This window comes from Catharus ustulatus, chromosome 5 (genome assembly GCF_009819885.2).
Source record: "Catharus ustulatus isolate bCatUst1 chromosome 5, bCatUst1.pri.v2, whole genome shotgun sequence".
NCBI classification, from domain to species: Eukaryota; Metazoa; Chordata; class Aves; order Passeriformes; family Turdidae; genus Catharus; species Catharus ustulatus.
The window spans coordinates 53,151,186-53,174,895 of NC_046225.1; the positions used below are offsets into that span (position 1 = coordinate 53,151,186).

The 23,710-nt window shown below is 42.2% G+C and overlaps 1 protein-coding gene across 4 annotated transcripts in view; it reads right to left on the reverse strand.

Annotated features, from left to right (window-relative positions):
* Positions 1-6,489: 6,489 nt before the first annotated feature.
* The window catches only part of C5H4orf19 (chromosome 5 C4orf19 homolog), a 44,600-nt gene continuing 27,379 nt past the window's right edge, over positions 6,490-23,710 (reverse strand). For 2 of the 4 annotated variants that reach the window (XM_033059326.1, XM_033059325.1), the window contains 2 exons: positions 11,652-11,699; positions 6,490-8,905 (listed from right to left, as the gene is read on the reverse strand). In XM_033059326.1, the coding sequence (XP_032915217.1) occupies positions 7,963-8,905; positions 11,652-11,683 (975 nt within the window). In that variant the 5' untranslated portion in view covers positions 11,684-11,699 and the 3' untranslated portion in view covers positions 6,490-7,962. Of the gene's footprint in view, positions 8,906-11,542; positions 11,630-11,651; positions 11,700-16,956; positions 17,104-23,710 lie in introns of those variants that run through there. The other 2 variants (XM_033059322.1, XM_033059324.1) reach the window with 2 other exon arrangements.

The following is a 23,710-nucleotide window of genomic DNA, read 5'->3' on the forward strand; positions in this document are numbered from 1 at the left end:
TAGTGCAGAGCCAGTTATGTGGGTAGTGCTTGGCCATCTGTTTCTGTATGTCAGGCCTTGTGTGGGTCTGTGTCAGTCTTTAGCTAAGTACACCTGTTGTAACTGAAACACCTCTTAAATTATATCTGGGCAGCCTCCAGCACTGTAGAGGTGCAATGGCATTGAGTGTAGCTGCAGCTACAACACAAAGGAGGATGCATTAGCAAATACATTGTTCTGCCAGTGTAACCCCTCAGTTTTATATGTAAACCCTTTGATGCTCCTTTCCCTTGTGTATTTTCAGTCAGTCATCCCAGACCTGTCTTGTCTGGACTGCAGAGTTGTTAGAAGTGCAGCAGAGGGAGGTGGGAGTCACTTGTGGTGGTCTTGAAATGCTCCTAGGGAATAGAGAGCATTGGACTCAGTACACTTCTCATAACTATCAGCATGGAGCAGAACAGCAACAGCAAGACAACTTACAAACCTAGCTGGTACCTGATGCAGAGGGGCAGGTTTGTAGAGGCACTACTGGGGAGGGCAGAGGACTTGGGAAGATGGACTGAAAAATAGAAGTGATAGGGCAAAAGCAGTTTGAGATGAGCTCTTGTCTCTGTTCCAGAAAAATTGATTTTTGTTTCATTAGATATCCAGCTAAATATTCATGTGATAATACTGTTTGATTTTCCTATTGAATAAGATAGTATTTTGAAATTACCATATTAAAGTAGTATTTAACTACTGGTCTTCAATATTGATTTACAGGAAGAATAATTATCCAATAAAAGCAGCAATCTTAGAAGAGCCTTAAAATAAAATACCCATAATATTTCTCAAACCTTATTTTCAAAGGACTCTACACACATATATGCCTAGAGAGGCAGGAGTGCAATGTTTTCTGATACAAGCAGATTTTGTAGAGTAACTGAATTTCATACTTACTGGCAGCAGAGGGAGCTATGAAGCTTTTATTGATAATTCAAAAAGGTTGGAGTGGGTCAGTGTAAAAAAAAAAAAGAATTAAACAAAAAAATTTGAAAAAGTCCCAGTTTAATGGGATATCCGAGGTGCCTCATGGGGCTGGGATAGAACTGTGGTTATCAGGACCCAGCAACTCAGCCCCTCTCCTGCCCTGCAGTGGCCTGGAAGTAGCTGCTGCAGTTATTAAAAGGAACAATGTAAACTTCTCTCTGAGCCAAATTTTTAATCAAAGCAATGAGGAAGAACAGGATTTGTGTGTCGTATGTCAAAACAATAGCAGCGTGCATTGCCTGGCAATTAACACTCATGCATGAATCTGGAAAAACAATTCCCAGTCAGGGTGGAGTATGCGTATTCTTTTGTAAGGCTTTTGATAATTTGTCTTGATTTTGATTAATGATGGATCTCTGTTATGGTTGGTTTTTTGCAGGTGCTAATTGGATGAGTTTTTGATGTAAGTCTATGTAAACAGCAGATTAATGAGTAAAAGGTAACCAAAATCAGACCGGCATTATTCTGGCAAAGTATGATGTATGCTTATTAGATAAACCCCTGTGTCACTTTTACCTACCAAACTGAAACTGTGGCATTAAAATCTGTAATATTTCATCTGTTCTGGAGACTGATTCCAGAGAAACTTGTACTTCTGACCACAGCAAAATCTCTCTCTAGTGCATCTTGTATTGATGTCATGGTTGAACCCCAGCCAGCAGCCAAGCCCCAGGCAGCCACTTGTTCACTCCTGCACCAATGGGATTGGGGAAAAAATTGCAAGGATAAACACTGGAAAATTCGTGGGTTGAGATGAAGACAGATAAAGACAGTTTAGTAGGGAAAGCCATGTATACAAGCAAAACAAAACGGAATTATTCAGTGTTGCCCATGGGCAGGCAGATGTTCAGCCATCCCCAGGAGGGCAGGGCCCCATCATGTGTAGCAGGGACTTGGGAAGGCAAACACCATCACCCCAAATGTCTCCCCAGTGGGCATGACATCCTGCAGTGTGGAATCTCCCTTTGGTCATTTCAGGCCACCTGTCCCAGCTTTGCTCCCTTGCAGTTTCTTTTGTGCACCTCTAGCAGAGCATGAGACAAGAAAAAAGTCCTTGACTTAGGGTAAACACGACTTCCCAAAAAACTGAAACATCAATGTGTTGTTAATGCTGTTCTTGTTCTGAATCCAAAACACAGCACTATAACAGCTACTGAGAAGAAATTTACTCTGTCTCAGCTGAAACCAGGACAATTGAAATTAAGGAAATTTCTGTGGATCTTTTTTTTTTCTCTGAGTATTTAATGAAAAAGCTAATCTGAGGAATGCCCCTAAATTATTTAATACATTATTTCTGGAAGAGGATCTCAAATAAGAACTGAAGAGATGTGAGATGGAAACAACCTAAGTTATTAATTCTTGGCCAGATCCCTATGGCTTGTCCTCAAATACCTAAACAGATTTCTAATCTCATTCATATATTCATTTTGCTTTGTAGTTATCCTGCCTTTGTCACTTAGCTTTCTTTCATTTTGCATAAGTCTAGGTAAATTACTTGGTTCTGGCTCCAGATATTAAGAGCAGGGAGGGGATAGGATATGTGACCACAGATTTTTGAAAATCTGGCCATGCTTGAGGTTAAGGTGAATAGCTGAGGGTGTTGCCTTTCTCCTCTCTGCTTCTGCACCCTTATAACAGTCAAGCTAATCTCTAGCTCAGAATAAACAGAAGGGAGTTTAATGAGCAAATAAATGACTTAAACTGCTGTCTTCGTATGACATGATTTTATTGTGGCATTGGTTGAGAACTTGTCTTCAACCTGACATAATATTGGGATGCTGTATTTCTTGAAAGACTTCTCAGGTTTTTTGTTTTGTTAATGAATGAAAGGTTTCTCAGTTGTTAGTGTATAGTAATTGAGCCATGAAGTAAATTAAATCCTGTTTATAATTTCAGTCAAGATTCAGAGCAGAGAATGACGTAACCTTGATAGCTTTGATCACAATCACTGTGAGGTTACTGCTTGGGATGTGTACTTCAGCAATTGGATTAGAAACAAAATCAAGAGAGGTGATGTTTTTCCTGCTGCCTTGAGAGAATCTTACTTTCCAAACTAAGTTGTACAAGGGAATATTTCTTTTCTCTAATTAAAGGAGAAAGAGTTGGGAATGAGGGAGTAGCTACGTGTAATAAATTCTGTGGTGAAATTGGACTAAACAATTTAAAAAAAGTTAAAATGGCATTTAACAAAAAAAACAGTTTAAAAGTTATTGCTGCTTATGTTAAGGAGTTAATTTGCTGTCATCTATTTCAATTTTTATTACAATGTCCAAGATGCACATTTAGATTCTTCAAAACTTTCAACAGTTCATAGTTTGAAATGGAAAAAGTCCTGAAGTAGGTGGGTCAGAATTTGCAGAAGTGATCAGCAGTAGTACTGTTTTAGGGGCAGGCAGTATTTCCTGCTTTCTGCTTATTCAGTGAGTTCAGTTCAAGGATTGTGTTGTCTGAAGTTTAGGATTGTGAAAGTTCAAGGTAAAAAACTGAAAAACAAACCTCCCTGAGATGCCAAGTAAAATTGGTAATGGAGAAGGGAGTCCTAACACTAGTGTCTCTAGCAGTGCCTGCAAATGCATGAGATTTGTAAAGCTTGGCCAAGGGAATAAACTGTGGAGTTTCTGTTTTGATTTCATGATGATAAGGAAAAAACGTCTCTGCCAAGGACATTTCATGTTGAAAAGACCAATGAAAAAATTCTAATCTGCTTCTAACAATTATGCTTAAACATTTTGCCATATCTCTGTTCTAAAATGTAAGATGCAATTTCTGAAAGGAAGTTTTATTAGAATTGTTTAAAAAGAAATTAGTTTTTAATGTGGAATGACTTTCATAATTTTAACTTCCTTGTGTTTTCAGCATGTTAAAGAAGTTTTAATACATTTTGAAGTGATGCTCTTGTGCAATTTAGTGGATTTCAATTTCCATCTATATGCAAGAAGAGATAACAAAGTTCCACAGAAATTATCTATTAAGATTCATTGTTTCAATGTAATTAAAAAGTATCATATAGGCATTTGAATAAATACATGAAATGCCTTATCCATAGACCTTAATAAATGTTGAGATATTCTCTTCTCATTTAGCAAAATGAGAATTAATCTTTTGAAAAACTAAATCACAATTAGGAAATTGAAATTCCAAGTGCAGCATAAGGCTTTATAAATTATATTTCCAAGTCAGTGTTTCTTGTTCACCCTTCAAATGATGATTAAAATGATATTTTACTTTAACAATCAAATCTGGAATATCTTTTAGAAAATAAGATTTCCTATTTCTGAATTTCCGTTTTTAATGGGAAGTCTCTATAGCAACCCTTCCCCAAACAATTACTTTCTTCTTTAAAAGGGAAGGAAAAACTTCTGTCTTTGTGGAATTTATCTATTTCCAGGTTCCTGCTTACTTGTTTGAACTTTACTGAGCTGAAGTATTCTTCAGTGCTAGGTTTTGGGTTCTACTCTTGCTGTGTTTTCTCTAGGAAATAATTAATTTCCTTGAGGGTGGACTGGGCTGTTTTCCACTCCTGTTGTCATATGTGAAATCTCTGCAGTGATCTAAATTTTCTTAATAATCCAGGGTTGACCTGCTACCAAATGTGAAGGTGCTAAACTTAGTCTTCCTCAAGGTCTCTTTGCTTATATATGAAAGATTTGCAAATTCCCTTTAAATTGTTACTGACTTTGAAGAATAGCAAATAAAACATGAGCTTCCAAGATGCAAAAGCTTTCATAGAAATACCAATTCTTATCATAGTTTGCTATCCTATTGCCTGTTCTTTATTGCTACATATCTTCACACTTACCTATAAAGGATTACATCAAGTACAGAAACATTAATAATAATAGATATCGACCAACCAGCTCCCAAATTAATTTCTTTTGTATCAAAGGAAAACTGAAAGTTTTAAATGTGTGAAAGATTTCGTTAGTGATCCCTCTGAATATAGGAAACATACCTGATTGATGGCTGAAATTACAGTGTCTGGGTGTCTTAAAAAATATGTAGTTTTTGAGAGAAGTCTGAAAATGCAGTTTACCCTTGCTTCTAGTAGCATTTTTTATCTGTGATTTTCTATTTTCTCAAGTTACTGAATTTTACTCCCATGATTGCCTGAAAAAAATGGATTCTTCAAGCTGGCAGTGTTTGTGTTTATTTGAATCAACATCTGACGGACGGAGTAAGATTTGGTTGTCACATCATTATTTAAAATCTAATTTTTATGGAGGAAATTGTGTGTGGCATTTAAAAATTATTTCTTAAATAAGTGATTCTTTCATATTTATTGTGAAAATTGTACTGTAACTGAAAAATGGCTAAGAATTCCTGACACTTGGTGGTGTTGTGGTAGGGTTGAAGGTGTGTAAGCACACATGTAAATATAAAATGCATACAAATGTTTTTTGTTTTTTCTCCCTTTTTTTTAATTTAAAAAGCGCACTGGGCTTTTTTGTTTAGTAGATAAAAGAAATCTGGGTTACCTCATTGGTGTTACCTCACAGGTTTATTTTATGGAAGCTTTCCATATGATGTAAGTTTGAGATATGCAGATGCCCAACTTTTTTTTTTTCCTTTTTATTCTGTGAGAGAACACTGACCAGTTATTTCCAATGCAGTGAACAGACTTGATTTATGCTGGGTTTTGCTTTATGATGGGTTCTACCTCTTACATTTATGACAGTGAGAGCTTGGGCTAAAAGACATGCACTTCATGGCTCAGCTGCTCTCTTGCAGAGTGTTTCAGCCTTGTGGCCCATGGTTGCAGGCAGTTGCCCTTCGAAGAGTTGCTTGGTTTGAGTTGTCTGGGCTGTGTCTGACCAGAGACTCTCCTCTAGTATGTTTTAATGCCTGGGAAACAATGTGAGAAAGTTGCTGTGATTTGCACTTGAAGCTCAGGTTAGAAAAAGCTGGAGCTCAGGTTAGAAAAATCAAATTAAGTGGATGGAAAAATCAGGTAAGTTTTCTGGCATGTTCATTGCATTTCTTTCTGTAACATCTTTTTTACTTGAATTGTTTTTCGTGATTCATGTCATGGTGCAGCAAGAGGCTGCTGGCTCCCTGAGGCTGGGATGTGAGGAGCCATAGGGGCTCCCTGGGGATAGCAAGGGTGGATCCCACAGCCAGAGTCTGTCCCACTGCCCTAGCCAGGGCATGGGCAGCCAACAGCACCAGGACAGCCCCTGCCCAGGCGTCTCCATGGGGCCCAAGGCTGAGCTGGCAGGTCTGCTCCCCCTGGGGGGTGAATGGGATCCTGGGCCCCAGGCAGGGCAGGGGGCACCCTGGGGTGGTGGCAGGGACAATAAGGACTGTCTGGTGACACTCTTTGCATAACTCGTTATTGGCAACATGCTGACACTTCCACCGACTTTCAGTATTGTACTAATCTTTGAAAGACAAATGCTGATGTAAAACTTGTATGCACTTATGAGAAGGCTTAGAAGGACCTATTAAAATAGGAATGTGGTAGAGAAATCAACGGTACTACAATACTTTAAAACCATATAAAGCTTTTTTATTTTACAGATACAATGTTGTAACTCTTGCCTGTAGTTGAATATAGTTCTCTAGAAGCTGAGACTTTAGGTTGTTTTAATTGCTCCTAGGAGTATCATTAATGTTCTGAGAAATCGAAATCAGCATATACTGTAGGTAAATACATTGTTGGTGCTTTTCATGTATTAATGAGGGCTATATCTTATTGAACTCCTTTAATGTAACTTTTATATTCATAAAATGCATAAAGTTCAAAAACCACCAGATCATTTTTTATATGGTTAAAAATTTATTAGGAGTTTATAACAAAAACTTGGGAACCACAAAATTTCAGTGTAAAATGTGAAGCACTTTCTATTTCAACCATACTTTTACTGAATTGGCAGCACCAAATTGCTATCTCCTTTTTTTTCTGCTATTAGAAATGCAGCCCTTCCAAGAATGCAACAATTTTCAGATCTTATGCTTAATCCACTTTGGAAGCTTGATCCCTTTCCTGATGTAAATTTAGGGACTACAGCAGAGCTAGGAGTGGGTCCACATTGACTCTTGCTGTTTTTGTATAAACAAAACACATCTTGCAGACACAACCTGCATGAGAACTGTATTGTTAAGACAGATGATGTGCACCTGGAAAATTTAGTGGAGTTCAGAGATTTCAGGCTGTAGTTTTGCAACAGTTTTAATCTATCCAAACTGGTAGGAACTGAGTTCTGAGCTCTCTCTGGCCTCTCTGGTAGTGTGTGTGCAGTTATTCCATGAGCTACTTTAGTACATTAAGCCAACAGAAAGTTTTCCAATCTCTTGGATTTGGCAGGGTTTCTGCTGTTTTAAGGGACTGAAGCAGCAACACTTGGAATATCAAACATAGTCAAGGGAGAGGTGTGTGGGGAGAAATTATGTTATCATTCTAATGCCAGGTGCATGGGCACAGATTTAGGCTTAATCCATAATGGAACCACAGCCATAGTAAAGCTCAGTTCAAGCTGCCTTCCCTATTTCATGTTTCAGTAGATCATAGAGCTTTGACTCACTTATGTCGTTTTTTTCTGCAAATTATGAAAATCCGTGGTTTCTAACTTCACGGTTTCAATAGTGCTATTTTAAATAATGGGAGTTTTGTGAACTTGGAACATGCAGTGTACACAGACCCTCATGAGGAAAAAAAGGAAACACTTGCATGTGTCCAGATGAGGTGGGTGTACAACTGAATATTCTGTGTGGAAGAAATGATGCTTTGCCCTCCTGTTTGGGCCCATAGAGAAGAATATTACCATTAGTCAAGGAAGAACTTCTGTACCTCAGGCAGTAGAAATTAAAAGGCTGTATAAAACAGCTGAAGGGCTGAGGCTTAGTCCCAACTCCTTTTATATATGCTGTTCATACCAGCTCTCCATTTGTGCTGTATATTCATATTGATCCAGAAATACCATCTGGATCTTACCCAGTGTATTAAAAACAAACCATCTAGTACTCATCATCATCTTCCAGGTCTTCTCCTGCTGTTGCAGCGTCCAGTGCAGCCAAAGCTGCTGCAACTTCTGCATCTTCCTCCTCAGTTCCTCCATTGACATCTGTATGGTTGGTGTGTGTGTGTGCCTGTGTGACTTTGGTAACAGCCACTGCAGTGATACCACCAGTAAGGCTCTCACTCAGACTTGCAGAGTCAGTTTTAAAAGGTTCAGTACTGCTCTCTTTCACAGGTAAAGGTGGGATTACATGAAGGTCCTGGTCCTGTGTTGCTGAAGCACCAGTGTTTTGGTCTGAATAAGCACAGTTTACTGAAAAACTGTCTTTTTCAACATAGTTCCCAGTTTGATTGCCATTTTGGGGATAATCAATATCTGGCAGTCTTATGGCATTGTTTTCTGTCTCCAGTACCGAGTTTCCTTTGAGAAAGACGCTGTCTTCTGCAGACTGGGAGTCTGGAATACTGTTAGGCACTTTGCTGGCTACCTTGCTCTGTCTGCCTGTCTCTAGGTCAAGTTCTTGTCCAGACCTATTTGATTTGGTGTAAAAGTCTCTATTGCTGGCTGAAGAAGCCTCTGACTGGCTGGAGGTTCCCTTTTCACTGTTTTCTTTCACTGGACTTGTGTTGGGGTTGAGCATGCAGTGCTGAGCACAGGAGTTGCCACCATTGACTGCAACATCAAGCTTTGCAGCACACTTCACAAGGCCATCCTCTTGAGAATCATTGCCTCTGTGATTCCAGAGAGTTTCTGTGGTACTGTTTACTGGATTTTTATTTTCTGTTTTGTTTACCTCATCATTCTGGAGTTCGTTTTTTGGTTCTTCATTTTCACTATTCTCTTTGAATTTGAATTTATTGCTGCCTTGTTCATTGTGTTTATAGCTGTTTACTTCATGAATGCATCCAGATGATTGTGCTTCTTCTGGATCAAAGATATAGCTGGAGTAAGAAAAATTTGTAAAGGAATAGTTACTTAGGATGTTAATATAATCAGTAAAAAATACTAAACTTCCTTTCTAACCTGAAGATCTTGAGAAAGGAGTGTCACTGAACTTTACCTTGGGTCCTGAGAATGAGTTACAGTAATTTCACGAATACAAGCCGCACCAATTTGACCAAAATTTGGTGGAAACCCGGAAGTGCGGCCAATATTCCGGGGCGGCTAATACATTAACAAAATTCTAAAAGCTGCCAACACGGAAGTGAGAGCCCGCGGCAGCCCCAAGCCAAGCTGGAGCCCGGCCGGCCCCGGCAGAGGTGGGAAAGACTGGCAGAGACGGGGCCAGCAGTGTGGGGGGCGGGCGGCAGAGCCTGAGCCAGCAGGGCGGGGCAGGGGGGGCGGCAGAGCCCGGGCCAGCAGGGTGGGGGAGCCCAGGAGAACTGGGGCTAGCAGTGCAGGGGAGCATGGCAGAAGCAGGAAGGCCGACGGGTGGGGCTGCCTGGCAGCGGGGGAAGCCCAGCAGAATCGGGACCAGCAGCGTGGGGGAGCCCGGCAGTGCGGGGGCCTGCAGTGCCGGCCAGGGCGAGGAAACGAGGTGGCGGTGCAGATGGGAGGGGGCGGCCGGCGAGCCTGGCAGCGGCGGCAGCGGCTGGCCCGCCGGCAGGGCGAGTACGTAAACGCAGCGGCGAGGCGGCCGGCATGCCTGCCAGCGGCGGCAGTGGCTGGCCCGCCGGCAAACGCAGCGGCGAGGCGGCCGGCATGCCTGCCAGCGGCGGCAGTGGCTGGCCCGCCGGCAAACGCAGCGGCGAGGCGGCCGGCATGCCTGCCAGCGGCGGCAGTGGCTGGCCCGCCGGCAGGGCGAGTACGTAAACGCAGCGGTGAGGCGGCCGGCATGCCTGCCAGCGGCGGCAGTGGCTGGCCCGCCGGCAAACGCAGCGGCGAGGCGGCCGGCATGCCTGCCAGCGGCGGCAGTGGCTGGCCCGCCGGCAAACGCAGCGGCGAGGCGGCCGGCATGCCTGCCAGCGGCGGCAGTGGCTGGCCCGCCGGCAGGGCGAGTAGGTAAACGCAGCGGCGAGGCGGCCGGCATGCCTGCCAGCGGCGGCAGTGGCTGGCCCGCCGGCAAACGCAGCGGCGAGGCAGCCGGCATGCCTGCCAGCGGTGGCAGTGGCTGGTCCGCCGGCAAACGCAGCGGCGAGGCGGCCGGCATGCCTGCCAGCGGCGGCAGTGGCTGGCCCGCCGGCAAACGCAGCGGCGAGGCGGCCGGCATGCCTGCCAGCGGCGGCAGTGGCTGGCCCGCCGGCAAACGCAGCGGCGAGGCGGCCGGCATGCCTGCCAGCGGCGGCAGTGGCTGGCCCGCCGGCAGGGCGAGTACGTAAACGCAGCGGCGAGGCGGCCGGCATGCCTACCAGCGGCGGCAGTGGCTGGCCCGCCGGCAGGGCGAGTAGGTAAACGCAGCGGCGAGGCGGCCGGCATGCCTGCCAGCGGCGGCAGCGGCAGCCCTGCCGGCAGGGCGACTAAACGCAGCGGCGGGGCGGTGCTGACGGGAGAGGGGGGCCAGTGAGCCCGGCGGCGGCTGCAGCACCACCCGGCCGGCCCTGTCAGCAACCATGAGCGGGCCGAGCCTTCCTGGCCCCGCCCCGAGCCAGTAAAGCCCGCTATGCTGCGATCCTGTTACTAATTGGCCAATTTGTGAAAGCTGCGCACGGATTCTCGCGACGAACGAAAGTGCGGCTAATATTCGGGGTGCGGCTTATCTATTGACAAAGACAGCAACATTGTCGAGGCACCGGAAGTGCGGCTTATAATCCGTGCGGCTTGTATTCGTGAAACTACTGTAAACTGGATGGAAATGCTGAATATGCTGTTGGCTACTGTCTACTGGGACTGATCACAACTAACCCCTGTAGTGAGATTCACCAGGAGCATGAGGAGGAGGTTGGAGAACTGTGTGCTGGTCATTGCTTGTTTCCAGCCTTATTTTTTATTTTCTCTGGGGAGCTCATTAGCCAATGAATAGTCATAATATGGATTGTTAATTAATATGTACTCATATAGTTGCTAAAATATCCTCCATTTTTTCCTGGTGTTGTTCTTTGAAGTTTTTTTTTCCCCCCCACCTCCTGATTAATTTTCTTCCTCTTGCTCTATAGTTTCCTTGACTTATGACTTACCTCTCCCAGGGCCTCTCTCTTTTCTTTATCTTTCTTTTTTGTCTCATAGCATCATTTTCTCCCCAGTTCCTTACCTGTTCTACAGAAGTGGCCAAGAGAAGTAGTAACCCTCAAGTGGGGCTGAAATTTGGTCTTTATAAAACTAGCTAGTCCTTCTCTCTCGGGAGACTTAATATGGGAATTCTTCCCCCAATTAACTACATTTAACAGCTATGATGGAAGCAAGGAACTGTTGTTCATTGCCTGGGAGAGAGGTAGGATCCAACACAGTGTGTGCTTCTGCTGAATTGAGGGAAGCTCATGCTACCTAAATCAGAAAAAAAATTACTAAAGAAGTGTCTTCAATGCAACACAATTCCTCTTGCGGGATAGGAATTATAGAAGTGGACCTTAATTACAGTGAATTTAATAGGAAATCTGCATGCTAGTACTTAAAGATGATGTAAATTGTGAGAAAACTCCAACCTTTTACAGTGGGTAATTAAAGCAACAGGTGTGGGGGAGCACAGACACATCGGTTTAATGCTTTTCTTTTTTCTTTTATTCAGTCTAAGCAGCTCTTGTTCTATTGTACCTTTGTATCATTTTGCAGCACCTGCACCCCATCTGGATTTTCCTTAATCTGAAAGAGAGAAAAGGAAGGCAAGGGGGAGACAGAGTGAGTGAAGCATTATGAAATTGATATATGAGCAATTGCATTGAAAATGATGCTTATGTTTAAAAGGGTTTTGTTAGCTAAAAAGAAAGATGTCTACACAAGAATGGATGGGGTGCTGTTCAAGGTCTTTGTAGGTTGTTTTCTTGCATTGGCAATGGTCTTTAATTGGGTAAAAATCTGAGGAAGAATTTAACAATTCTTAGATAGTGATGTTCTCTCAGAATAGTTTCCTAAGCAACTTTATGATTTGGAGTATTGTAAGTCAGTGTATTTGGTGTGGGTTGTTGGTTTGTTGTTTGGTTGGGCTTTTGTTTCCATTTTTTTTTCCACTTGACATCTCTTGGTAAAGTTCTCTGTCATGAATTGGCCCAGTTGTCTTTTGAAACAGTAGACTGCTAGCATATACCACATCCTTTACTCAGTAATTTCACAGACCAGTCTTGCCTGTGTGAAGAATCACCTGCTTTTGTTTGACTTGAACCTGTTTTTTACCAGTAGTATTTGGTGCCTCATAGTTCTTGTATTAGAAGTAGTGACCAACATGTCCCAACTGTCACCATAGTAGAGGTCCTGTACTGTCCCTACAGTGCTCATCTGTTTAAATGTTACTCATGCTGACATTGTTTTGTGCCTATGAACTGTCCTTGTGGTGTTCTCTGAGTCTTTCTGCACTTTAACATCCTGTCCAAGTGAAGTGTGGAAACTACAAATGCAGAGTTCCCAGGGTGTTTGAAACCTGAAAGAAGCAGGTTTATTCTTTCCTAATATCTTCTTGTTTCCATTCACTTGACCCTATAACACCTACTGAGCACTGAGGTGACATTTTTGTGGAGCTGTCTCTTGGTGAGACAGACAAATTCCTGGAATGGGCATTTTGTGTTGCATCTCCATTTTACTACAGTAGAATTCCAGAGTGTCACTAGAACTAGACTGTCTGTGTTTTGCTGTACTATTTCCTAACCCAGTGAGATGCTAAGAACTTTCTATTGTATGGTTCTTATGCCAAAGTCTTTTGTTATGAGAAGGAATGGTTTGCTAATTTGGACCCTTGAGAACATTCCTGTTCTGAAGCTAAACTGAAGTCCCAGATCTGAACATCCAAACCCCCTAAAACCCCCAATATTCTTTATGGGTGGTGGCTGTCTTATTTAAAATTAGTAAGTCAGGGCAGGTTGTTTAATATGTTTTGTCCATTGTTATTCAGGCTCTTTCTTTTTCTCTTGAGATACTCTGCAAACTCCCATACTTTTGCCAATGCCTAAGGACAGTGGCTCACTTCCCATAAACCAGAAATTGATGAAGCAAGGTCAGGGTATTTTCTGGCATAATCTATTGGCAAAACATCCAAGGAAAGTAGTATTGATTTATTCTTCTCAGGCATAGCCTGAACTGCACACTGGCAATTATACTAGTAGAAATGTAAACCAAAACTCTAAAATCTGAGTACTTCTGGTGTTAGCACTGGATTGAATACCTGTTGTCAGATGTCTCGTTCTTGGAGCCTCTAACAGCCTATAGTCATTCAGCAGCTGGTTTTAGCCTAGGGTATAGCTGCTCATACCTATGCTTTTTGTCTTTGTGTGCACATGAACTGTACTGGAGCAGAAATTTCAATCAGGAGTAGCTACCTTGATGTAGCTGTGTGCTTGTTGGAATGGCTTTTAAGCCAGCTGCTTTGCTTCCTTTTTCTTGGTGCTGCTTCTCTCCCTGAACTGCTGTCTCTCTCCACATCTCTGCTGACTGTGTATGTACTGTGTTTTGTCACCCCATGTACCTCAGCAACAGCATAGCAGGAATTCTGATACAGGGCTTTTTCTCTGAAGAGGATTGCCCACTGAACTGCCTACACAGCCTTTGGCTTTGGCTTTGAAGTTTATAGGTTTGGTGAACCCAGTTCTGATTTGCATGTAGAACAGCTCTAACAATAGATGTGGCTTCTAGCTGATAGTGGGCACATCAAGTCAGGGTACTTCTGCTTAGAGTTTTGTCTGACAGATTTCCTACTCAGGGATTTTATTTACAGATTTTGTGATTTTTTTAAAAAGCAAAAAATGCTGCTTATAGGTTTTAAGCATTGGAAGTGCTAATTGCTGGCCTTTTTTCTGTTGTAAAGATGTTTGTGATTGTCATAGAAGGCAATTACAAATTGAAATTTCTGTTGCAGTTTTCACAGGAACCACTTTCACATTTATTGGTGTGGGGGTGTGTGTGTGTGTTGGATTTATTTTTATTTTAATTACAACTGGTGTTGGAGATACCTCTGCAGCTACTGCATTCCACTTTTCCCACTGATTAGTTACAACTGGATCTGTCCAGTGGCATGAATAAACTATTACATATAGAAGACAGTGTATGTTGTATTATCTTATGAATTATTTCACATCCCTGAAATAGAAATACAGTTTTACAATGTCACTGTCTCAACACTTGCTTTTTTTTACTCTTACCTTTTCCTTCCATTTATGATAATCTTTCAAGTCAAGCTGGAAAGTAATTTTGGGGAACAAATTGCTTTTATAGTATGAAAAAGGATGCTTTAATCCTACTTATCTTTAGATACTGAGCTCTAAAGACTTATGTATTGTGTGATGTTCATAGTTGCATTAATGGATAAATAATAAGCTGCTGTCTGGAGCAGTTTGAGCCAAACAAGTGCTACAGGCTTGAAAAAAAAAAATGTTAGAAACTTCAAGCAATGGATGATGATGCATTAACTGATACTGAATTTAGAAGCATTGCTTCCTTATTACAGTAATTTCACGAATACAAGCCGCACTGAGTATAAGCCGCATCTCTGGGTGTTGGCAAACATTTCGTTTTGTGTCCAAAAATAAACCGCACTTGAGTATAAGCCGCTCTGTTGTTCGCAGCGAGGACCCACGTGCAACAAAGTTGCCAAATAGTAACAGAACCGTGGCAGGGCGGGGTTTACTGGCTGAGCTAAAGCTGTGCAGGCTCGGCCCACTCGGGGCTGCCGACGGGGCCAGGTGGCCCAGCTCGGGGGGGCTGCTCAGGACTGGCCGCCGCTGCCACTGGGCTCGGTCACCCCGGCCCGGCGTTGCCCCGCGGTGGTGGGTGGGGACGGAGCTTCCCTGCGCCCGTGGCGGCGGCGGCGGGTGGGGACGGAGTTTCCCTGCTCCTGCCACGGCGGTGGTGGGCCGGGATGGAGCCTGCCTGCTCCTGCCGCGGCGGGCAGGGACAGGAGCCCCCCACTTACCCCACAGGCTGTGGCAATGGCAGCACGGAGCCCCCGCCTTCCCCCCAGGCTGCGGCAATGGCAGCACATGGCCCTCCCGTCTCTCCCCTGGGCTGCGGCAGAGGAGGGGAGGAGAGAGCTCTCCCACCTCTCTCCCCGCCCCCCGTGCTGCCTGCAGGGAGCCAGGCTCCACCTGCGGCGCAACAGAGTAACAATTTGGAACAATCTAGAAATGCCGGCTTTTACTGGCAGGTGCTCGACTCGGCACCTCGGTTTCCACTTCTGGGGGTGGAAATGTCAGAAACTTATTCACATATTAGCTGCTCCTGAGTATTAGCCGCATTTCTGGTTTAGGAGCAAAACTTTAGTCAAAATGATGCGGCTTGTATTCGTGAAACTACTGTAAATGTTTGTTCTGTCAGATATGCCATGCTGCTAAATTGATGGGATAATTTCAGATAAACATGACGTGATGTGGAATGCTCTCTTGTAGAACACTTGAGGGGATATTTTCCCCCATCTAAAGTGGCAGTAAAATCTTTGGCTTTAACATTCAGATTCTCAGAATTCAGACCAAACTGCCATTACTCCTAGATATTACTCTTTCTTGACCATGAAATTTCTGGAGGCCTGTAAATGTCTGTCACTAGTTATTATGCAGTTACGTAATCCTGAACACTAATGCATCACCTGGCATTAAAGCTCTGCAAAAATGTTAAGTAGAGATTTTTTAGAATTTTTTTTCTATGTGAACTGGACCACTTGGAACATTTGCAGGAATGAGATGGAGCTTCTGAGGTAAAAGCAATAAAGGAGGCCTAGAATTAATTTTTTTTACTCTCCCAAATTTTGAACTTGAATTTTTCAGCTTTTGGTAGCTGCTGAATCTCCTGAAGTGTGTCTCTGTTGATGAGCTTGTACCAGTTTCTACAAAATAATCACATTCTTGCAGTGTCACAGTGTAGAATAGCCTTGTGGTTTGCATATTCAATCAATGCTTGTTTCATTTAAAGTTATGATTCTTTTCTTCAGTGGAAGCGATGGAAGAGGCCCAGTTTTGTGTGTTTACCCCAGCACCCCAGCAGACCTTTATTGACTGTGTCAAAAGATAGTCTAGATACAATGTGCTTGCAATGTATTGATTAAGGGTTCACAGAGAGACAAGGAAGACCTGATTGTATTGAAAGACTTTCTCCCTTAAAAGCAATATGATACAGAAGAGCAACTTCTTAAAAAAAGTTGGAACGAATCGCACAATGGAGGGAGGTAGTAATTAGTTTTAATCTGAGGAGAGCAGGACACAAATCCCATCAGTAAAACAAATGCTGTAAAAGGGGAGGTGGTTAAAAACATTTATGGTGGTGCCTGCTAAGAGAATGAGGTGGGACTTCCCTTTCAAGGTGAGACCTTGGTGAAGATAGCAAGAATAATGTCTGACTCCAAACCCACAGCCTTGTGTTTCATGCCATGGTATGCTTTAAGAGAAGTCTGCCTTTCTTTATCAGATTTGAGAAACACAAGGTATCTGACTTTAAATTATGTAATAACATAACTCATATTGTCTATTTAAACTGTGGCTGTGTTATGAGTAAATAAAAGGCAAACAAGAGATAATATCATGAAAAGGGAAGAAAAATATTTTTGAGTCATGAAAATGGTTTGGCACCTTTCTCAATATTCTTGGAAGTTTACATGGAAACAGAAAAAGGTCAGTCTTATTTTTGTTCATGGTGTATTTGTTCTTCTGTCTTGATTTTTATTTTTAAATTTCTTTTGGACACCTTCAGGAGCAGAGGCAGAAAACTGAGGGAGACAATATTTAAATAGCTTCTCTAGTAGATTTCAGATCAACTCTGTCTTTGAATCATTATTTTTAATCCAGTCTTTTTTAAAATTTTTTTTTTAGTTTGTTTGGAGTTTTCATCCCACACACCCTGGTGTTACTGAGGCTTTTTACTTTCCTCCATCCTCTCCCACTCTAGATTATTTTAGCAAGTATGGAGGTTTTTCCTACATGGCTATTACCTGGGCTGATGAGCCTGAATGATGCATCTCCCAGGGGCCTGAGGCACCCCCTCCTGATGAGTTTTTCCAGTAGAGGTATCTTTCAGATCGGATCCTGCCAGTGTCTTCCCCATCAGTTTGCTGTGTTTTTGCCCTCCTCAGTGAAACCTGTCCATTCAGAGGATATTGCCCTGAGCAGAAATCTTTGTTTATCAAAATAAATCTGTCTGCCTCACTAGTAACACAAACAAAATTTACTTTGCTTGTGTTTTTTTGCTAACATAGATGCCAAATTCTAACCAGCTAGGAGACATATGCAAGAGTGGGAAGAGAAAGTGTTTGCATAGAAATATGTACAGAAGAAATATAGTGAATGTGGGGTGGGAATAACCTTAGAGAGCTCTAGCACTTGAGAAGCTTCTCCTAACAGGAGGTGCAGTTTGCCTTCTGTGCTCAGTAGGCATTCACACCTCTCAGAAGATTTCAGAGACTGTCCTCAGCATGTGCTAGGTCTGACAAAGGCTCAGAGGTGCCTAGACTGGAGGAAGGAATTGAAATGTCCAGGCTCATTGCAGGGCAGGTGGATGACGTGACCTTTAGACTCTTTTTGAACCCGAACCATTCCATGAAACTGTGTTACTGAGGCGTGGAGGCAGAGGAATAATTGATCTGGGTGACAGATAATATAAAAGAGGCACAGGTAAACTGTAGGAGGAGTGGTAGAGTTGAGAGGAGCTATATTTAGAAATTTAGAAAACTAGTAAACATACAGTAGAAAAACTTACCAGCCCATGCTAGAGGCGGAGAGAGAATAACAGGGAAAGCCATGTAAAGGAGGAGATGAGGAACATAACACTGTGCAGGCTAATCACTACTGTTGATGAATATCATCTGTAAGAACTGTCTTAAAATACAGAGAACACTTCAAATCCTGTGGGTTTTTTTCCTGACCTTAGTCACTGTTTTGAGACTGGAGGCTTGGGTATCAGGAGACTCCAAAACATCCTGGGCCCAGAATTATCTGAACGACCTGATCTACTTGAAGGTGTCCTTGCTCATTGCAGAGGGCATGGGCTAGGTGCCCTCTTCCAACCCAAACCATTCTTTTATTCTATCATGGTCTGTGGAGAGCACATTTTGTGCTCAAATCTTCACTGAGAACAATACTTAGAGCTGGACCGAAATCTAATTTCCTTTTTCCTGGCTGAATCTTAATCTGGAAATTTATTTAAAATGTCCTTCAGGGAATAACTCAATTGACATATATAATTTAAAATAAATGAACTAAACTGAGGAACTGTAATATGATCCCTTATAGGAAGCAGATCCCACCTCATGGGGTATTTTAGTCTGTTTTTTGCTAGCTGAATTGACTTCAGTCTTTTTGTTCACACTTTGTTAAAATGCAGCACTGAGGTGTTGTTCCTGTGCTTCAGCCATCTTGCAGCCCAGTCCCAGTGAGATACCTGGCTGTGCCATCCTGCTGACAGAGTATGACCTGTGGATTGACTTGGAGTCACCCTGCAGCCCTTCCTATCTGTGCTGCTTTGCAAGAAAAGAAAACTGTGCAAGTGCTTTTTCTGGTGCAGCTCGCTCTTCTGTTTTGAGGGAGGCAGGCTCTATATTTGGGAATAAGGAGTGTCAGTGTCTGACAGAAAGAGCCTTATGCTATCCAGCCAGCACAAGGTTATTGCCAAGGTTATTGTTGATTGTCCTACTTTTCTTTATATTACAGAGCTGAGGAGCTGCACAGGTCTGTCAGCCACTTTTATTCTCCTCTGAGAATATTATTTGCCTACTCAACAGCTTGCATGCATTTCTAGTACAGCTAAAGTGAAGACAGGAGGAGTTGACACATTGAGACTCCTCAAAAACTTGTATAAAACTTATTGAGCCACAGCCTAACTACAGTGGTGACTTACAGCTGTCAGTTTTGGATGTTTGGCTCCCATTGCCACCCTTTGCTTGTTCCTTTTCAAGCTGAACCCCTTGTTTTTTACAGATAAAGATGATCATTGCTTGAATGCAAATAATCCATACACTGTCATCAGTTGTTATGGCTGATAATGTATTTTTTAAGATTTAAGATGTTTTTCCTTTCTCCCTGGCCAGACTGAATCAAGCTTATGGATTGTACATTGTACATGGTGGCCTGATACTTTGCATTTTCATGACTAGAGTGTCGAAGTTCTGGGTTGTATTACACACAGACACAGGGTTAAGACAAAGGCTAATTATTTCAGTGAGGGAAGAATTTGTTGTGTTCTGTGCCATTCAAGACATGAAAGTTGATGTTGGTTTTGTGTGTGGGATTTAGTGATATAATTTAGGCTTCTTCCCAGTAAAGCCATGAAACTAATTTAGGCTTGTAGTTTTTTCAAGGGAGAAAAGTGGCTTTAATCAATCCAGTTATCAAAATCTGGGTCTCATTATCTTGTTATCTGGAAAACTAAAGAAATCTCACAATTACAGCCTCATAAATTTGGATGGTTTGTATTCTGACATAGAGTAGTTATTTAATTAGCAAGGAAGTAGGTCTGGTATCACAAAATGTTTTTGCTTCATCATACATAGCAGAATTACCCAATCCTTAAATGACAAAGGTATGTGAGCAGTCATAGCAAGGGCAAAGCAAACCAAGTGACACTTAACCAGAATTGTTTCTAATTAGCAGAATCCTGGAAATTAAATTCTGGAAATTAAAAAGCAAAGTGATTTAAAGGTTCAGAGGGTTGGAGAACCTCTCCTCTGAAGACATGTTATAAAAGCTGGAGTTGTTCAGCCTGGAAAAGAGAAGGCTCTTGGGAGATGTTGTTGTAGCCTTGCAGTACTTAAAGGGGGCTTATAAAAATGAACGACAGCAACTTTTTACATGGGTAGACAGATGGGACAAGGCAGAATGGTTTTACACTGAAAAAGATGAAATTTGGCTGAGATATGGGGAAGAATTAGTTACCCAGAGGGTAGTAAGGCACTGGAACAGGTTGCCCAGAGAAACTGTGGATGCCCTGTTCCTCCAAGTGTTCAAGGCCAGGTTGGATGGAGTCCTGAGCAATCTGATGTCATGGCTGGTATCCCTGCCCATGGCAGGGGGATTTGTACTACATAGTCCTTAAGGTCCCTTCCAAACCAAGCCTTTCTATTATTCTTTGAATATCAAATACCCAATAACAAAAACTATGCTTGACAGATGGACCATCAACACAGCATAGCTAATCACCAAAGTATGGCTTACTCACCAAATAATCAGAGCAAGTATGCTACCATGATTTTAACCTTTATTTGTGTTGTGTCATCTGAAAAGCTATATATGTATGAAGTGTTTATTCAGGAAATTTTCAATAGTAATAGTTGACAAAAATAGTTGACAGTTACTATGACTTTGTTCTAAGATCACAACAGTAGCAGTCAACTCTGACTGCCATGTACATGAAATAGTACTATAATATAATAAGCTGTGTATTATATCTTTGGATTGTTTATAAGAGCATCTAAGCTGGAGTACAGTCTCCTAGCTGAGAGATGTGTCTAGTGTGCAGGAGTCAATTATGCTCCCTAATTGTGGGTGCATGCTGTGACATTTCTCAACTTCTGATGAGAAGCTGCTTTGGCAGCAGGGATGGTCAGAGTAATGGAAATATCTGCCTACATTTGTTTTCTCAAAATGCAGAGAAAAGGTCAGATTTAGTCTGCTCTGATTATACTAGAAAAATGTGTGCTAATTATCTTACATGTGTGTAGTTGTACAGCCAAGAAAGATTCCAGTATAGCTGGCAATGGCAGTACCTGCTAATTATGTGCCAGTGTGAATGCTTCAGCTGGAATGGGGAGCACCTGGATTGATGCAAATGCAACATTAGAAACTGCTCCACTTCTTTACAGCTGCTCTGTTCCCATACCTCCAGGCATCAGCTGTGTTTTTATCAGATCCTGACAGGTTTTCTGCTCCCACATTGCCTCTTCACATTCTTGCTTTTTCATGCAGCTGTTTTGCACCAAACTGAGAGGCAGCAGTGGGCAGGGAAGGTCTCAAGACAGGGAAGTTTGGGTGTTACCAGTACTGCTTGAGCACACCTGCACTTGTTGTTTGCAGGTGTGTTGGCAGAAGGGAAAGGTAATGAAAAGTAGATGCTATCAGTTTTACAAAAGGTGTTCTATTTTGATTTATAGCTGTTGGTCATTGCCTAAGCTGATAATAATATGCATGCCTGTGTTAAATCCTGCTAGGCTCCTCCTCAAAATGTCCTTCTTTTCAAACCAGTAAGGTCAGCCAGGTCTTCCACTTAGTCCTGGTGTCTTCCTGACTGTATTAGCACATGAGGTGCCATGTTTTATTCTCATCTACCTTGACAGTTTCGGGGTTTGTTTGTGTTATAATTGTTGGCTTTGTTTTGTTTTCTCTTTGTTTTGTTTTTAAGAAGCCATTCTTGTACAATTTAATTCACTGACTACTATCTCTGGTAACTGTTGACTGTTTTATAAACAGTTGAGAGATAAGGCCAGCTCACACAAAAGTGCCCTCAAGAGCACAAGAGCTACAACTTGGAGGTGATCTGAACATATAATTTTTTTCCTGTTATGCTTTTGCAATAGATTTTAAATATTTATAAGATACTTAAAAGGAAATACATTCTCTCTGACTAGTTCCTCATCATTCACAGCACTAGGTCAAAGAACATTTCTCTACCCCCATTATTTACCATACAAAATGATTGTTTTATTTTTAAAGAGTAAAAGGAAAAGTGGGGGAAAGGGTAAAACTCTCACAATCATTAGCCAGTTTGCATACATGAAAACCAAATACAGCTGGTAGCATAAACCCATTCATTTCCTCTTCAGCTAGGCTTGTTTTCTACATTTAGTTTTACCAAACTTACATAGTCTAGCGTTTAAATTACTGATGTTTATGTTTCCTGTCTTTTAAAATTATCAATCCAATAAATTATAATGGCTTGTTTAATAGTGGGGCCTAAAACCCTGAGTTCTGTTTAGTCCCATATTGTATAGGGGCAAACATAGAAATGTGCTTCTTCCTAAGGGATTCGTGGCCTAAATGTGTGGCAAGGCAAAAAGTGGGGAAGCAGATGGTCATGTACATGTGAAAGAAACAATCAGCAGAGAAACTATATTTTAGTTATTTTAGTCAGTAATTGTGTTAGGCTAGGCCTGAGTGGGGATCTGTGTTTGGCAACACAAGCAGAGCCTCAAATTAGTTGTAGCCAATTTTTATGTAGCGGAGGAACTGTGTCTAAGTGCCATTTCTCCTAGGGGTTAAAGTGTCTCTGTGATCTTGTGCAACTGTGCACCTTGGAGGATGCATTCTTGGATCCAGCCCTTTACCTGAGAATCCTTGGTTGTATCCAATGTCTTTTTAAAGCATTTAACATAGAAACAGCTCTAGAATCTGGTCCTGAGGTGGTGCTGCCATGGGTCTTCAATTCCCAAAGTTCCCTTGCTTATACTTTGCTCCTCTCCCAAAGGCAGGCTTGAGCAGCCATCAGAGATGTGATTTTGGTAGCTGTGAGATGTGTCCTAGAGACTGAGGATTAAACTGAGCTGGGGATCCTAATTTAGGATGGAATTCTCTAACTCTCTGAGTACTGTGTAAAACAATCACTGCCTCCTTTGTGGTTTTGCCTGGGAGTTGATGTGGGTGCTGTCTTCTGGCCTAGAAGTCACTTTTTCTTAGATTTCCATTTACAGAATTAGATGATTTAAATAATCCTAAATATAGAAGTACTTTCTAGATGTGGATTGTTTCTCAACTGCATATATGTATATGTAAAGGATAATTTTTTTAGCCTCCTGGAATAATTCCATTTTTATTGTAGCAGTTTTTTTGGATGCTGTTATCAATGAGAAATCTTACTTGGGACATTAGAAAAATTGAAAATGTCAGACAGTGATTTAGTCTGTGAGAAAAACTTGACAAGCCAGAATGCTTCCTCAGTATATTCTGAGGTCATATGTTCTGTTCAGCTTGGAGGAGTCTGAGGGGAGACATTATTGCAGTCTACAACTTCCTTGTGAGGGGAAGAAGAGGAGCAGACAATGATCTTTCCTCTGTGGTGACAGTGACAGGACCCGAGGGAATGGCCTGAAGCTGTGTCAGGGCAGTTTTACATTGGATATCATTCAGGAAAAGGTTCTTCACCCAGAGGGTGTTTGGGCACTGGAACAGCTCCTCAGGGCAGTGGTCACAGCACCAAGTCTGACAGAGTTCCAGAAGCATTTGGACAATGCTCTCAGGCACATGGTATGACTCTTGGGATTGTCCTGTGCAGGGTCAGGAGTTGGACTTGGTGGTCTCTGGGGGGCCCTTCCCACTCAGTTTATTCTGTGTTTCTGTGGTTGTGCCATGTACTTTGTCAGACAGTGCCTCTCACTTGCAGCATAGCAGTGCTCTGTACACTCTCAAATCAAGCTCTTTGTTGGCCCATCTGCTGGAAGCTGTTTCCTCTTTTATTTACCTGTGAGTTCTGTGCAAAAATAATTTGTTTGCCTTCTGAAGAAATTTTGGGCTAAAGATAACAGAACCTGTAAAATATCCTGTTGAAAGACTTTGAATCTTTAGGTGACCTTGGTGAGCAGAGGAAGATGGAAAAGGAGAGAGAGGTGGAGTTCTCATATGTTTTAGATATTGTGAAATTCTTGTTAGTAAAAATAAGAAAATAAAACTTAGGAAATCAGCACTGAAGTCTAAGCAGCTTAACTCCTGTAATTCTATCATTCTACCTCATTGAAAACTCTTGGTTGCAAATCAGTTCTATGGAAA